Source organism: Daphnia pulex, chromosome 6 (assembly GCF_021134715.1).
Source record: "Daphnia pulex isolate KAP4 chromosome 6, ASM2113471v1".
In the NCBI taxonomy this organism is placed as follows: Eukaryota; Metazoa; Arthropoda; class Branchiopoda; order Diplostraca; family Daphniidae; genus Daphnia; species Daphnia pulex.
In genome coordinates this window covers 6,535,155-6,550,554 of record NC_060022.1, presented here as the reverse complement: position 1 = coordinate 6,550,554, position 15,400 = coordinate 6,535,155, and the positions used below count along the sequence as shown (strand labels likewise).

The 15,400-nt window shown below is 43.4% G+C and overlaps 1 protein-coding gene across 1 annotated transcript in view; it reads right to left on the bottom strand.

Annotated features, from left to right (window-relative positions):
• Nucleotides 1-15,400, bottom strand: part of LOC124195327 (protein dead ringer-like) — a 39,131-nt gene that overhangs the window by 7,906 nt on the left and 15,825 nt on the right. Inside the window, exons 4-5 of the mRNA XM_046589675.1 lie at nucleotides 3,997-4,069; nucleotides 521-704 (exon numbers count right to left, since the gene is read on the bottom strand). Of these exons, the coding sequence (XP_046445631.1) occupies nucleotides 521-704; nucleotides 3,997-4,069 (257 nt within the window). The remainder of the gene's footprint in view (nucleotides 1-520; nucleotides 705-3,996; nucleotides 4,070-15,400) is intronic.

Below are 15,400 nucleotides of genomic sequence, written 5' to 3'. Positions count from 1 at the left end.
TTCTTTTTTCTTTTTGCCTTTTTTTTTTGTTTTAGCGCGCGGGGCTTTTGAAAATAAAAAAAGGAGAGGGGGGCCTAGACTCCCTGGCGAGTTGAGGCAATAGCTGCAAGCGGCTCAAAGGCGCGCAAGAGAAATAAAAACCCATCCAGTCTCTCTCTCTCTCGCCAAGTGCTAGTGCGTAAATCAAGAGATGAGGAGGATCATGCAAGACATATCGTTAGCAACTGCTTGGGTGTCTTTTCTTCATGTTTTCAGATTTTTTTCTTTTTTTCTCTGGTTTATTGCCCGTGTGCCGCCAAACGGCCGAAACACAGCGGGGAAAAAACACCCAAATAAAGAAGAAAGGAATCGAACGGGAATTAAAAAAATAAAAACTACAAAAAAAAAAATAAAAAAAATAAACAAATAAAATAAACAAACAAACCCACGACCCCGGATCACTTCCGACGACACGTCGGCCAACAAAAAAAGAAAACAAATAAATCCGGAAGAAGAAAGAAAATAGGCGGAATAAACTTACTGAGTGCGCAAAGTGAATGCGGCAGATGTGATGGATGATGGCAGGTGTAGGCCTTTGATGATCTCCTGCCACAATTTCTTGTTGATGACGTCAACGAGGCCACCGCGGGCCACCACCAGGTTGTACAGCTCGTATAGGTCCAGCACCTGCTTGGCCATGATCGGCAAACGGGTGATTGGCGTTCCTATTTTTAAACAAAACAAAACCAAACAATTTTTTATTTATTAGTCTTCGACGTATTTTTAATCAAAAAGAACCACACACACGCGCGGGCGCGCTTTTCAAATTATTTGATCACGAAACGAATAAGCGACGAAGGTTTTTTCTTGGGATATTTTTCTTTTCAATCTTATCGCGTTGCTTTATAGATACAAAGAACCGTTGATTAGTTTTTATTTATTCTCATCTTTTTTGTTTTCTTCTTTTCTTTCGGTTGGTCTTAGCAACTTGGAAAAAAGCTTCGATTCCCTCCTCGTATTTGATAAGATATTGTATTTATGTGGTCCGAGAATAATGGGGTCTGCGCGCGCACCGTCGTCAGAGCCCCCAAGAGGCCAGCCGCCAGCCAGCCTGGCCGGAGTGGGTGGGAATCACGCACGGACGGAAAATGAGCACGTAAGCGCCCCCCGCGCGATATCAAAAATGGAAGATTCATTACATTTATTTTTATATTTATATTATATACTTGTGCATTTATATTGGGCAAGCCTTTTGGGTCCGCGTCGTGTTTTTTTAATATGCGCCATTAAAAGGCGGCCGATTCCCAATCACAATGGACCTCTCACACTCTCATTTGCCCTTTTTTCTTTTCTTTTTTCTTATTCCTTGGGCAACATGAATAAGCCCTTCGACAATTCAAACAGTCGGGGCTGGAGAATGAAAAGAGCCCGCTGCGTGTATAGTAGCGATTACATCTCGCAACAGAAAAGCAACGGGGACCTTGTTTCTTTCTTTCTCTCTCTTCCTATTTGGCGGGCTATTTCAAATAGAAATTAAAAAACGGCGAGAAAAAAACAAAAAAAAAACGAATAATATCTCCAAGACGGGCATATCGTAATGAAGAATCCCGTCCCAATCGAGCGACCAATTTTGGAGTCGAAGGACCCCGCAAATGGGCAATGCGACCCGTGCCGTGAGTGTGTGTGTATATAGCCTAAGCTGGGCGCTGGAACGAGCTCGACACCATCAATTTGAATCGTGAATTGATGGCGAAGATGAAGAGCGAGTGGACAAGCCACGGGATCCCCATTCTGGGAGAAACACGCAGTCCGGGAAAAGTGGATGGCTGGGCTGAGAGAAGAAAACGGAACAATCACGAGGGGCGTGTAGCGCGTATAAATCAACAGAGAGAGAGACTTTGCCCATTGATCCACAACTAGTCGCCATTGTAAGTTACTCTCATTTATTATTCCTTCTTCTCAAGGGGATCTCGGCTGATGAATAAAAGAGCAGTGAATCAAACCGCAAAGTTCAACAGCACACACTATCTAACGTAATATATTATCTAAATAAATAAATAAATATATTTGTTACATCTGCTGGTCTCTACTGTATTGTTGTTGTTGTGTGTGTATGAAGAAGATGGGAAGAAGAGAAGCAGAAAAAAAGGCGTAAAATCCGATGCAGACTTTTATAAACGAGAGAGTTTATAAAATAGAAAAGAAGAAGACTAAAGAGAAAGAAGAACTGGCTGCTGCCTTTTTTCATTCTCGATCTATCTATTTCTACTGGCCACCTCAATTTCTCTCTGACCGTTCTGACTCTATTCAATTTTTGATTCATACGGCCAACCCGTTTCCAACTTCTTCTTCTTGTTATCTCAAACGGATCATTTATCAAATCCCGCCTTAAAAGGATCGCTGCCCTTTTTTTCCCTACTACTCCATTTTCATTCCTTCTTCTTTCATTTCTTCTTCTCATTTACTCGCACATTCAACGGCGCAAGTTGGACGTCGGTAAATGATGGAAAGGTCAATCATACGAGGGGGCCAGTTATTATTATTACCATCGATCGATTGCCAGAAAACCCAACCGGCTCAAAGAATGTTTCATTTGATTCTATAGACGTGGAACATGTCCAGCGTTATTGTCGGATTGCTGTTGTTGTTGTTGTGATTTCTATTTTTTTTTCTCTTTCTCTCTTTCCTTGTTCGTGTCCGTGTCTGAATCGTTGCGAGGAACGGACGAGAGCACGGCCCCGACCACCACCCCGTATCGGAAGCTGCCATTGTGATTTATTGTGCCCATAAATCGCGCGCCCTGTGTCCGACGCGAGGGAAAACGGCTGCTGCCTAACTAGCAGCAGACAGAGTCGCCATCCAACAACACCTTTTTTTCCTTCTCTCCTTCTTCTCTCTAGTGTCTACCCAGTCTAAGAGTCGAGGTGTACAACATCGGATCCTTTCACTCCGTCCGTCGATTCGTTTGGTCAGAAGATGAAAGAGAGACGGACCACGGGCGCCATTACATATATAAACATATAAATGTGTATCTTTTTTATTTTCTTTTCTTCTTTTTGGCTCGCTTCTATTCTATATAATATCACTAGTAGACTAGGAAACTACCTCTTACTCGGCATCAACTATTCTCCAGATTTAGTTATTTTTTTTTTTGGTTATATGTCCCTGTTTTCAGGCTTCTCCTTTTTATATACGGGTGTCTACCTGTGATATCCCCCCCCCCCCCCCATTTCAAGTGGGGTGAAATTCTCCTTTTTTTTCTCTCTCTCTGTTTCTCTCGGTTGGCTTTATATGGCCTCGGTCATATTTTGATATGAACTTTGGGAGCCCAAGTCTGCAACACACGGTGCGTACGTACAGGTGGTCCCTCTACTATTTTTTTCAGAAATGGCCAAATAAAGGTAAAAGGAGAGAAAATAAAGAGGGGAATAAGAGAGAACGAGCAAAGGAGGGAAATGGTGCTGGTGCTGGTGGTGGTGGAGGACCTATCGCTCGCCGGGATCTCTACGATGGGGCTCTGCGGATTTCGCTGGGATTTCGAAGGTTGAAATTTTGTTTTATTGACTTTGAAGGATTTGATCGGAAACTCTCGAGCTGTAAATCTTCCCTCTTCTCTTTTTCTTCTTCTTCTTCTTCTTTGCTGCATATTTGCTTCTTCAGACCATCCTCCCCCCCCCTCCTATCCACGTGTCCCTTTATTTCCCATTCTACATGGAAATATAGAAATAAATTTCCCGTCGCATACTGCACCCAAACTGATAGAGCCCATTTTGCCAGAATTCTTGGCCCTTATTTTTTTCTTCTTCTTCTTCTTCTTTCGTTCGTTTTATGATGAAGAGGAGGACATCTTGATTCAGATGGGCCATGGAATGCGCACTCTACAGGGTACAGCACTTGGCTAGCAACGACAACAGTAGGTCAAAGTCGTTAGCCCGCCCCAGTCAACGAGATCCGTTTCGTCATTTAGATTCAATGTCTGCCGGTTATTACAGGCCGCAATTGGCGGGGAGATCTTACCTCTTTTCTGCATGAAATCGAAGAGTTCGTCGAGGAAGGCTTTGCGTCCGGCATCGTCATTCAACTCGTACAGCTGCAAAAGAAAAAAAATAGAAAAAAGAAAACCAAATTAGCAAATCACAGACGGGCATGTACAAAGTAGTAGAGGTACAAGAACGAGCCGAGCTATAGACTTGGAGCCACCAAGAAAAAAGAAAAAGGGAAAAAAGAAAAGAGACGTTCGAGGAATTCGATTGGCAGCTAAACAAATCGCCGGTAATTATCGTAACACAACATTTTTTTCCACATTTCACAGTCTGTAGGGAAATTTATCGAGACAAGACGGCCGTTAAGGAATAAGCCACCAACCAGGAGGGCAACCACCAACTACACCACCACCAGCACTACACCACCAATTCAGCAGCAGCAGGGGGGGGTCAAACAGTTATGGCGTAATGTTTCCAGATTCATCACTTTGACAAGACGAATACGCATCCTACGGAGAGCTCCCAAGCTCCACCACATATATACAAGATAGATATTTGTACATATTTATTGTAGAGAACATTTAGAAGGGAAAAATGTTTCGGAGAAAAGGTGGACCGTCATCTCCTCCCTCCCACGCAGCTGGAGGTGATATTGCACAAGACCTTATCCCTCCGAAAATATAAAATAAAATAAAATAAAATAAAAATGCATTTTGTCGGCCCGTTGTCTTGCTCTTTGTTTGTACTTGTGTGTGTGTGTCTTGGTGGCGTGTGCAAGACGAGGCCACACAATTGCTCGACAACATCTTCAACATCTGACTTGACTGACTGACTGACTCTCTCCTCCAGTCTCCGCAGAGACGCCATAAGATGCATTTAAATATGAGTAGGCTTATCGACGATAGCATTTTATTACGCTCGCCCAGTGTCTTGGGCAAACAATGGCCAGCATTCGAAAACGTCGATAGGAATACTGCCAGACTGCCTAGAAGAAATTGAACAAAAGAATAGAGAATAGGCAAGAGTCGAAAAGGAAATGTCGAGTCCCAAAAAGTCGAAAAAAAAACCCCAAAAAATTCTTGGACGGGACAAATCAATAAATTTCTAGCCAAATGAATATGCCAAGCAGATTATTAAATGGGCTGGCTGCCGTTGATGCTGGAATGTAAATGCCAAGCCGAGTTGCAAGAGGAGAAGAAGAAGAAGTCGAGGCGCCGCTATTGCGGGCGCGCTCGATTTAAATAAATAATCGCCAGATGATGAAGAATACAGTAGCCCCTCTTTTGGCGTCCCCTGGCTGGCTGCGTTGAAAATTAGAATGAAACCAATATGCATAAACCATCCGAGACGAAAAATAAGCCAGCTCCCAAAAAAACAAAGCCCAAAAAACAAATCCAAAGAGAAAAAGAGAGAGAGAGAAAAAAGGGGCAGCTTAATTCAACCCAAAGGGCAGCTATAGCCACCACACAAGAGCCCCTTCTGCTCGGACAGCGGCCGATTGGCAATGAACCCTTCTTCTTATTCTTCATTTCTTTTCTTTCTCGCCATCGATGAATATGGATGAATCAGCTTCTATTGTGCCCTGCGCAACGTCTCGATGGAAAAAGAAGAAGAAGATGAGAAGAAGAAGAAGAAGAAGAAGAAGAAGCTTCTTCGGCGGCGCCTAACCACCGATAGACCGTAAACCATCTCTCCTCTTTTCTTTCTTTCTTTCTTCTTCTTCTTCTTCTTCTTCTTGTGGCTCTTGCGTCAAGGCGCATCACGGCCGATTTCTTCTCTGCCCTGCGACTCGGAGGTGGGCGCTAACAGATATGTTTTTATATATATCTTTACCCTAAACTCGTTAGCATAACCGACGATCAACTCCGGCAGCCGGGGCGCACGCGCGCACACACACACACACCGTTCCCGAGACACACCAAAACTATTTATAAAAATGAAGAAGAAGAAGACGAAGAAGAAAAAAAGGAGCGCGAGAGTCAAGTCCATCAACGGCCATCACCCTTTTTAACATTTTCTTGGCTGCAGCAGAGTCTCGAAATATGTTGCGAGGCCATATGGATTCGATTCTAACGAGAATTTAATGACGCTGCTTCTTCTTCTTCTTCCTGTTCCACAGGATCAAAGAGTGTGCGCCAGCCAGCACAGCCAGCACTGAGCACAGCCAGTCTCAGAGACAAACACAATCATTAATCATGGGGGCCTTGATGAGGCAGGAGCAAAGGAGATCGTTAAGAGACAAGACACACAAGAGTTGGAGACAAACGCAAAAATCGAAAATTCATTAACCAGAGCTAGCGCCGAGTCTCCATCGACAATGCTACTTCGATCCGACGGGCGGAAACAAAACCGTCAAATGCCATTCAATTTTTCTGTTTTCTTTTTTTCCTTTTTGTTTTTCAGCTCGAACCAAATTCGGAACTGTTACAAAACTTTCTTTTCTCTTTTTGTGAGAATTCTGGGAAAAAACGGAATCATCGGCTGTGTCTTATGTTTGTAACGATCAAAGCAAATACGGAAGAAAAGAAAAAAGAAAATAATTCACACGGGATTGGAAAGAAAAAAAAGTTGCCGGCGCGTAAAACGGAGCCCACCTCGTTACGACCGCAGACCCTCCTACACGCGCACCTGAAACCAATCGGCGCGGGTGGGGGGTGTGCGGACACACGGGCAAAAAAAGAAAAACATTTGTTTTTATTTTTCATTTTGTTTGCTTTCAAATGACTTGCCAGTACATCCCACAACAACATTTCTTGTTGCACGTTTCCCCACCCCTCCAGTAGCTGTTGCTACTACTGCCACCACTCCTGGTGGTGGTAGCACAGAACAGACCAATCGGAATAATAATAACAACAAACAAACAAACAGACACAAACAAACAAAGACGCCATCTTTGCCGTTTTTCCGCACGGCTACGCTACGCCACGGCCAACACAATGGCTGCGACTTGTTGTCGTTGCAAACATGTTGGCCTATTCAGCCACATACCGGTTACATATTAACGGGAAAAAAAGAGAGAAAATAATAAAACAAGAAGAAGAAGAAGCTAAGAAGAAAAAAACAGTAGCCATATATCATGTGGGGGCTCTCTCTCCTTGGCTACGTGCGTGCGTCTTTGAGGTAACCTCTTAGCTGAGAGGAAGAAAAGGGACACAATAGGACAAATAGAAAGTAAAAACTGGGCAAACAACACAATACGTCTCTCTCTCTCTAGCCATCGAGAAGAAGAAGAAGAAAAAAACGAACGAGTATATGAGCTTATACGCTGCAGATAGAACCAGAAAACCCCAAAAAATAAAGAAGAAGAAGAAGCGCATTCCGTCGACGATCGATATCGCAGTTCCAGATCAGGCTATCGTTCATAAACAGGTAGAGTATATAGAAGGGGGAAAAGAAGACAAAATAAAAAGAGATGGTGAGCAAGAAGAAGAAGAAGAAAAAAATGGTTTGCTAGAAAGAAAAGTAAGAGAGGTGATGGTTTAACCCTGTCTTATCTCTTTACGTCTCTCTTCTTCTTCTACTACTCTCAAACTCCCACCTCCCAACCCAATCTCCCCCCCACCTCATTTCATGTTCTTATCTTCTCGGCCATCCTGGAAGAAGAAAAAAAAATTCACCAAATAAAATAAAAACAGAAGAGATACGGGGGGAAACTGTGTGTGTGCCGTGTAGTTGTTGTTGGGGCCTGATGAACATTTCCACAGGTATTAAGATCTTCTTCTTCTTCTTTGAGCTCTTTTCCATCTTCCCTCACTCTGCCCATACATCTCTCCTCGTCTTATAGTGGACTATTAAAAATATATAACAACAGCAAGAGAAGAAAACGAACAAGAAGAAGAAGAGAAAATAAAGACGACCGGTGGAAATGGAACAGGTATTCCATCCAGCCAAATGGAAGGGTTGGCGGACGTTTGTGTCGATGTGGATATGCGTGTGTGTGTGTGTGTATGAGTGAAGGGCTATAAAACGATAAATAAAAACAGAAAGAAGCGGATGAAAGAGGGGAGAGAGAGAGAGAAAAAAGAAACACGAAGAAGGCGGCAGCAGCAACGGCGGCGGCGCGGCCGCAAGTCCGAAAAAACTCGGGACCCTGCCATTTAAGGATCATAAGAGCAGCCCTTACCTCCCAACCCCCTCCTACACACATACACACGAGAGAAATAGAAAAAGAAACCAAAAAAATAAAAAAATACACCCTCCCAACTGTATGTAAATCGACTGATTAAGTCTATCGAGCCGACGACCTAGGGCTCTTTTCCAGCGCCAATTTCAAATCCACCACGGCCAAAAAGGATCACCGAAACACGATCCGAACACCGAAAACTCATCAGCCATCATATCGGACCCTGGAAAATAAAAAAGCGCATTTGGCGAAAATATCATCCATCAATTTGGCATGGGAAGAGGGGGGAACCAAAAACTAGTTGCAGTTGATGATGCCTCGATCTCCAATATCAGAAAGCAATTATTGCCCTATACCGACAGGCAACCGCCATTCGAATGATTTTTTCTTCTTCTTTTCCTCGGCTCTATCTCTTGTAAAACAAATGCGTTGAGGTACGAAAAGGCAGAAGAAAAAAAATCAAAGTTGATTACATTCAATGCCCCTCTTCTTTTCTATCCATTTTGTTTTTCTCGACGCGATTAAGAACTGGGCAGGGGGAAAATAGTGGCGCCATTTAAATATCAAGTTGATTAGACACAACAATCAAAAACATTCATTACTTTTTCTTTTCTTTTTCTAAGGCACAGAGGAGAGAAAGATTTAAAAAAAAAAGAAAAAAAAAGGAAAAAAACGAAATTTTTGGCTAGACAGAAGAGAAGCACGCGAGATCGCTTGACCTCACAGGCCAGCAGATGAAGAAGGTAGTGGGTTTTTCGTTTTCTTTATATAAATTATATATATATATATATATAATATATATGCATAATACAAGGTGTATTAAACGGCCATCGTAATTCAATGGAGAGAATTCCTTCTTGGCCCGGGTCCCGACAGCTACTTCGTGCACGGCGACACGCCCCCTGACTCGACGGACCAAACCCCCACCAAACTCTCTTCTTCTTCTTCTTCTCCTATCCTCTCCCCCCTTTTTTTCGACTCGAATTCTTAAACAATAAAAAGAATAACAACCTCAAAATTATATGTAGAGTGCTGGAACCGAAGGAATTGCCCTCACACTAGCAGACTAAGTTTGTTTTGGCTTGGGTTCCGATGGAATTAAAAGGCCCCGCCACATTTTTCTACAACAATCTTCCTCAATCTTTTCTCAGACAAAAATTACAATCAAAAGTTGCCATGAAAACACAAGAGGTGTGTTTTCGAGTTCAATAAGTACACGAAGCTCGTTGCGCTACTTATTGCAATTAAGAAGAAAAAACAACCGAGTTACGACAAGTCAAATTTCTTTTGAAAAAAGACGATTCGAAAAAAAGGAAAGGAGAGTTGATTTAATCCGCACGGACGGAAAGCGGCGATAGATAACGAGAGGCGGAGTGTCGGGTAAAATGTTTGCAGGAGGCGGACAATAAGGAGGGAAGAATATTTCCGGGAGTACAACCAACGTCAGACATCCGTTTGGTTGAAAAGATAAAAGAAAAAATATTTTTTTAAAAAGAAAAAAAGGTAAAAAGAATCTTGTAGTGTGTACGCAACTAGTGAGTGAGCCAGCAAACGGACTTTGCTGTCATCCGGGCCGTCCCTCCTCGTTTCAAACTTCCCGCCCATCATGGCCCACCGAATAAACAGTGTTGCGCGCACACCGATGGCGTTCCATCAATCCGCCCCCTTTGTCCTTGCCCCTCTTCACCGATAATTTGATCGTATAAATTCCGACGAGGCCCCGCAGTGTAATAATATTGAACGCGACGCCTTTTTAAAAAATAAGAAGAAAAATAAGCGCGCGCGCGCCAGAGAACTCCGACACGTATAGATACAATACGACCGATAGTCACGCACAGCCGGACTATCGCCAGTTCGTGGCGCCCCCATCTTTTCTTTTTTAAATTTTTTTACTTTTTTTAGATTGAAGAGAGAGAGAGGGGCCCCTTTATATCCAAAAGTCAATTTCCAGACGAGAATATATCGAAGAGATTTTTTGTTCGTTTTCTTATTCTTTTGGTCGACTAATTTTCTGGCTTGAGACAGCACGCGCGCTCTGTCTAAACGGGAAAATGAACAACTTGAGGCTATGCATTTAATTGAGATTGCCCAATGAAATGAAAAGCAAAGTCAGCCAGACGGTTTGTATAAGAAAAAAGGCGAAAAACGAAAACGAAAACAAAAACAAGAATATCTTGAATATTATCTACAACATCACATCTCATTCCTAGAGCATTTCAGAGGAGAGCAGCTGGTTAGAGTCGAGTGCTGGCGTTGGAATCACTCCAGCCACCCGTTTCCTCCTCCTCCTCCCCCAACCAGCCTTTCGGGGGGTTTTAAAAGAGAAAAAAAGTCTGCGAAGGATATCGAATATCGGCGACATTTGAAATGCATCAAGAACTGGAGGAGATGTGAATTTCCCTCCAAGTGGAGGAAGTGGTCAAGACAACTGCATCCCGGAGTCCAGAACCTACCCTCAACTGACAGACGGGCAATAAAACACCAACAGTCTCTCACACACACACACACACACGGTTCTCGGAGTGCAAAGAGACTTTCCATATGGTCCATCCACTACTAATCGGCCTTCCCCGTGGATGGCCGTCGAAAATCTACACCTTTTGGCCAAGGTCCCTTCTCTTATTGCAACAAAAGAAAATGAAGAAGAAAAAGAAGAGATGGCGAATTCGCCACTTTGGAAGATGATCGTAAAAGAGGAGACGGTGGAAGCGAACACGGCAGGTTATTTACAATCAATCCGTTCCGCAGCAGACGCCATAAAAGTAAAAAGATCGTTGACAATCCAACAGCGAGGGAGATTTTTTTTATTCCCCCCCACCATCTCTCCCCTTATAAAATAAGAAGAAAAAGAAGAAGAAGAAAAAAAAAACATTTTTCCAGTTGTCGACGAATCGACTCGGGAATTACAAGACCGGTTATTCCGTCAATCGCAATATTAAGCCTGCGGAAAATTGTACGCAGACACAAAGAGCGACACGCCATAAAAATCCAATCTTTTCTTCTTCTTCTTCTTCTTTTACGTTTTGAAGAATCAATTCAAAATTTAAAACGCAATGCGCACAGGTCCTAGAGGATAGAAGAAGCTGTCGCCTACAAGAGAAAGAAAAAATTGAATTTCGGCTAGGGGTCGTCGAGTGTCGGACCTATCATAAAAACAGAAGGAATGTCGCCAGAAATGTTCCAATAGTGCACACAAGTCCCGTTGTTCCCACGGCCGATCTGAGGGTGGAAATGAAGAGGGGGGATAAATGAAGGGAGGGAGGAAAAAAACAGATCGCGCATCGGGTAGAGAGAGAAAGCCCCAAAAAGTCTCTGGTCAAAATCAAGTCAAGAGTTTTAGCGGAATCAGATGGGGAAAAGCGATAAGAGGCAGCAGCAGCAGCAGGAGGAGGAGATGGGGGCGAATCATATATACAAAAGGGCCTTGCAATGTGACACGGAATAGGCCTTTCCATCCTTATAAGTACCACGTCTGGTGCCCCCCGCAGTGCACAGCAGCACTTGCATTTCGATATCGGGTAGCAGGTCGGCCGGCCATTATCGTTGAAACAATTGACAACTGACTTTTGACTCTTGCCATCCCTTTCATCTCTGTGTCTCTCTCTCTGTGACCAACGGTCGAAATCTACTCGCCAAACACATTCGACTGTTGATTATCTTCCAAGGACGGCGATCAAACAGATACAACAACAACAACAACCCCGAAAAAATTGGAAGAAGAAAAAAACAGAAAATCTTGAAGCTCCAGCCTAGAGATTTGGAATTGTTGCTTTCTCTATCCATCTATCCATCCATGCATCCATCCATCCCAGTTATTTGGGAAGGGATTTACAGGGTACAGTATAATGTTTTATTGTAGCTATCGACTGGCTCCAAAGGTCGACCAGATACAACACCCACCCCGTTGATCTCTTTTTTCTTCGGGGCTATTGTGTCTAATACACACACACAGTCACACACACGTCCGACATGGGCCTTTGTGTGCGCACAGAGGCAACAGAAAAGTCAATGCATCAACAGGAATTTTACGACTTTGAAGCGTAACGAGACCGTATCGGCCGTGCCTCAATCAAAACCAAATATCCACACAACAAGTCAAGAAAAATATTGGCAGAAATTGTGTAGGACAAAAAAAAAACGAAAAAAGAAAAAGAAAGAAAAAAGGTCATTGGAACCGTTTTTCCTCGACTTCCCCCCCCCCCTGATATTGCCTGGGCCGGATCGTGTTTCAAAAGTGGAAGACGAAAAAGTCACTCGACAAAGTTAATTCGATATCGTTGACTGATGAGTGCTGAATACGGAGCCATCTGTTTCTTAGAGGGGGGAATACATGCCATAGGGAATATATATTTATATATATATACACACACACACGCTTCTTTTTCTCTCTCTCTTTCTCCCCCTCTCAAAGTTAATGACTGATCGAGAGAACCTTTTCTTCCTCCTCCGCTTCAAGCCGGAGAGAAGAGAAGAAAAGAAAACGGCGAAAAATAGGCCAAAGATCGAAATGTTTCGATTCGCCATTTTCCCTTTATTTAAATTACATTTTTAATGAATATGGGCGGGGAGAAAACAATCGACTGGAAAACTCATCAAAAGGAATTGAGAGGGAGAAAAATAAAAAAAAAGGATAAAAGAAGAAGAAGAAGGAAGAATTGTAGGGGTTGATGCCCGGTACGTGCCTGAAACCCGGTGAAACCAAATTAGAAACCAATCTGGCCACCCTAAAAACTCCTTATTGCTGTTCTTTCCCGTTTTCAGACAGGGGTGGGCGCTCAACATCTTGAAGTTAACCCCCCCCCCCTTACATCAGAGACATCTTCTTCTTCTTCTTGTTCATCGAGAGGAACGCACGGAGGCGCTTGTTGTTGGTTCAACCCCTCTCTTGGGGGCCAAGATGGCGGGGGTTGTTGAAGAGGGATGAAAACAGGGAGGCTGGCAGAAGAAGAAGAAGAACATCTTCGCACTCTTGTTGTTGCCTTGCAACAGCTGCATCCGGAATGTATTAGCCCACTGTGCTATAACGTAACGAAGGGCTGGTGGCAAGAGATCTAACCCAGTTCGTCGATATTTGAAACAACACACAATCAATTCTCCCCCCTTCACCCTCTCACTCATCCAGCCGCCTGGAAGTCAACTTCCGTTCCATCGATGGCGCCCAATTCATCGTCAGCTCGCAATAATAAAAACACAAACCAAAAAAAACAATTGCCCACCGCGACCCACCCTGATTGGCAAAGGGAATGATTAGATTGGCCAATAGAGAGTGAGAGGGGGTAGTCGAGAAACGGAAGTGGCAATCCAGCTCAATATTTTGTTATGACGGGAAGGAAATGAGCGATAGGGGAAGGCACGAATCCACCATTGATTAATGACGCTCTATGTGTGTGTGTGTGTGTGTGTGTGCTTTAGTCTGTGTGTGTGTGCGTGTGTGTGTGTTAAAAATAGCAAAGATTATTTGCAGCTCCAACACAAGTCGGGGGCCATAACGACACGAAAGATGTTGGAGGAGAGCAGAGAAGAGTCGACCCTGGGTCGGCCATCTTTTCTCAAATGACACCCAGATAGCACGAAGAAGATAGGGTGGGGTTGCTTTAACAAACAGACGCTTCTTTCTTGCTGGATGGCTGGATGGATGGCTGGGCTGGAAAAAAAGAAAAAGTCACCCTCCAATTCCAATCAACTCTGCTCTGCTCTGCTCTCTGTGTTCCGTCTCTCTCCTTAACTAATGTGATTCTATTAATAGACAACATTCAACCCCCCTGGTGAATATTTATCCAGTTTTTCTTCGACAACACACACACGCCTTCTTCGACGAGAAGGGGGAAAGGCACGGCGCGTGTCTCGGCAACATTCAAATAGAAAAAGGAAATAACGCGTGAAAAGGAACCCCGAAAAAGTCGCCCCCAAGTGTGTGGGGCTGTGTCCTCGATTCAAAACAACATCTTCACGATTCTCTTCTCAAACACACGAGAGAGAGAGAGAGAGAGAGAAAAAGAGACTTTTCGAGACTGTCGTGCGCAAAATGGCGCAGCGGGATCCGCTCATAAGCAGCGAGTGAATTGATAAGACGCCACTAACGGACGTTCCTTCTTATCTCACAACAGCGTCCGTCTCTCTTTTTCTTCTTTTTTTTCCGTTTTTGCATTTACAAAAAAGGGGGGAGAAAAAATAAAATAAAATAGAAAATAAGAAAGAGGAAAACGGATAGGCTAAACATTGGAGGGTGGAGACTTTTGTGCATAGAAATATTATATTATATTTGCTGCAAGAGAGTCGACAAACCCGGCGAATTGGTCCGCCAAAACAGCCCGAAAAGAAGAGGGAAATTCGATATCGTGGCAAACAAGTCCGAACCCTCTTTTTATTTTTCCCCCCTCCTTCTCCTAACTAACCCCCCGCAAAAATTTTCTCCCACCATCAGCTCATATATATATATTTTTATATCTATTTACTTCTTTTTTCGACCATTTTCTTCATTTTCGCACGGATTTTATCCGGGGCCAAAAAAAAAAGCCGAGGGGAGAGGCCAAAATACACACGCAGGCGATAGGGGAAAAAAATAAAGTCTTATCTTCAAAGATATATAGAGGGACCTTATATACAAATAAAGGAGGAGTACACACAGCACCAACTTATAAGAACTTTTTCTTTTTTTTCCGTTTTTCTTCATGGGGTGTGTTGGTTCGTTTGTGAAGGGATGGTGGGGTGGTTTTTATTTTCTCTTTCAGATTGGAACCAGTTAGCGACAGCGTGTGGGGAGCAAGAAAAAATAAAAAAACCTTTTACCCCCTGAATTTCCCCCCACCCTCCCTCCCTCTCTACTTCTTCTCTGTGAAAACAACCTTGGTTTAAGTGTGGGAAGAGTAAATAAAATGTCCATGTTTTCCAACTCTTGAAATCGACCAAAATATATATCTTAATTGAATTTCGTGACATTTACATTGGGATCCTCTGTCCAACCTGTCGCCTGGCGTGTTTTCACTTAAACGGCCCAACGGTGTCCAATTTGATAAAAAGGGAAAACAACAGGTAGAAATCGTTGTAATCAAAAGAAAATGGGAAAAAAAAGGTAGTAGCTCGGTGGATGTAGTAGCTTGAAATCAATCCGTTTGTGTGTGTGTGTGTGTCGGCACTACCCCGCTGATAAATGTCGGCTGTCATCAGGTAGCCCACGGTCAGGTTGAACCCGACCGCCACACTATTGTATAACCTCCAAATAGGCCCATGTAGTAGTAGTAGTAGTAGTAGTAGTAGCAGTAGTGGGGATAGGGATGGAATAGCCGCCGAATAAATATCTCTTTCTCTCTTACGT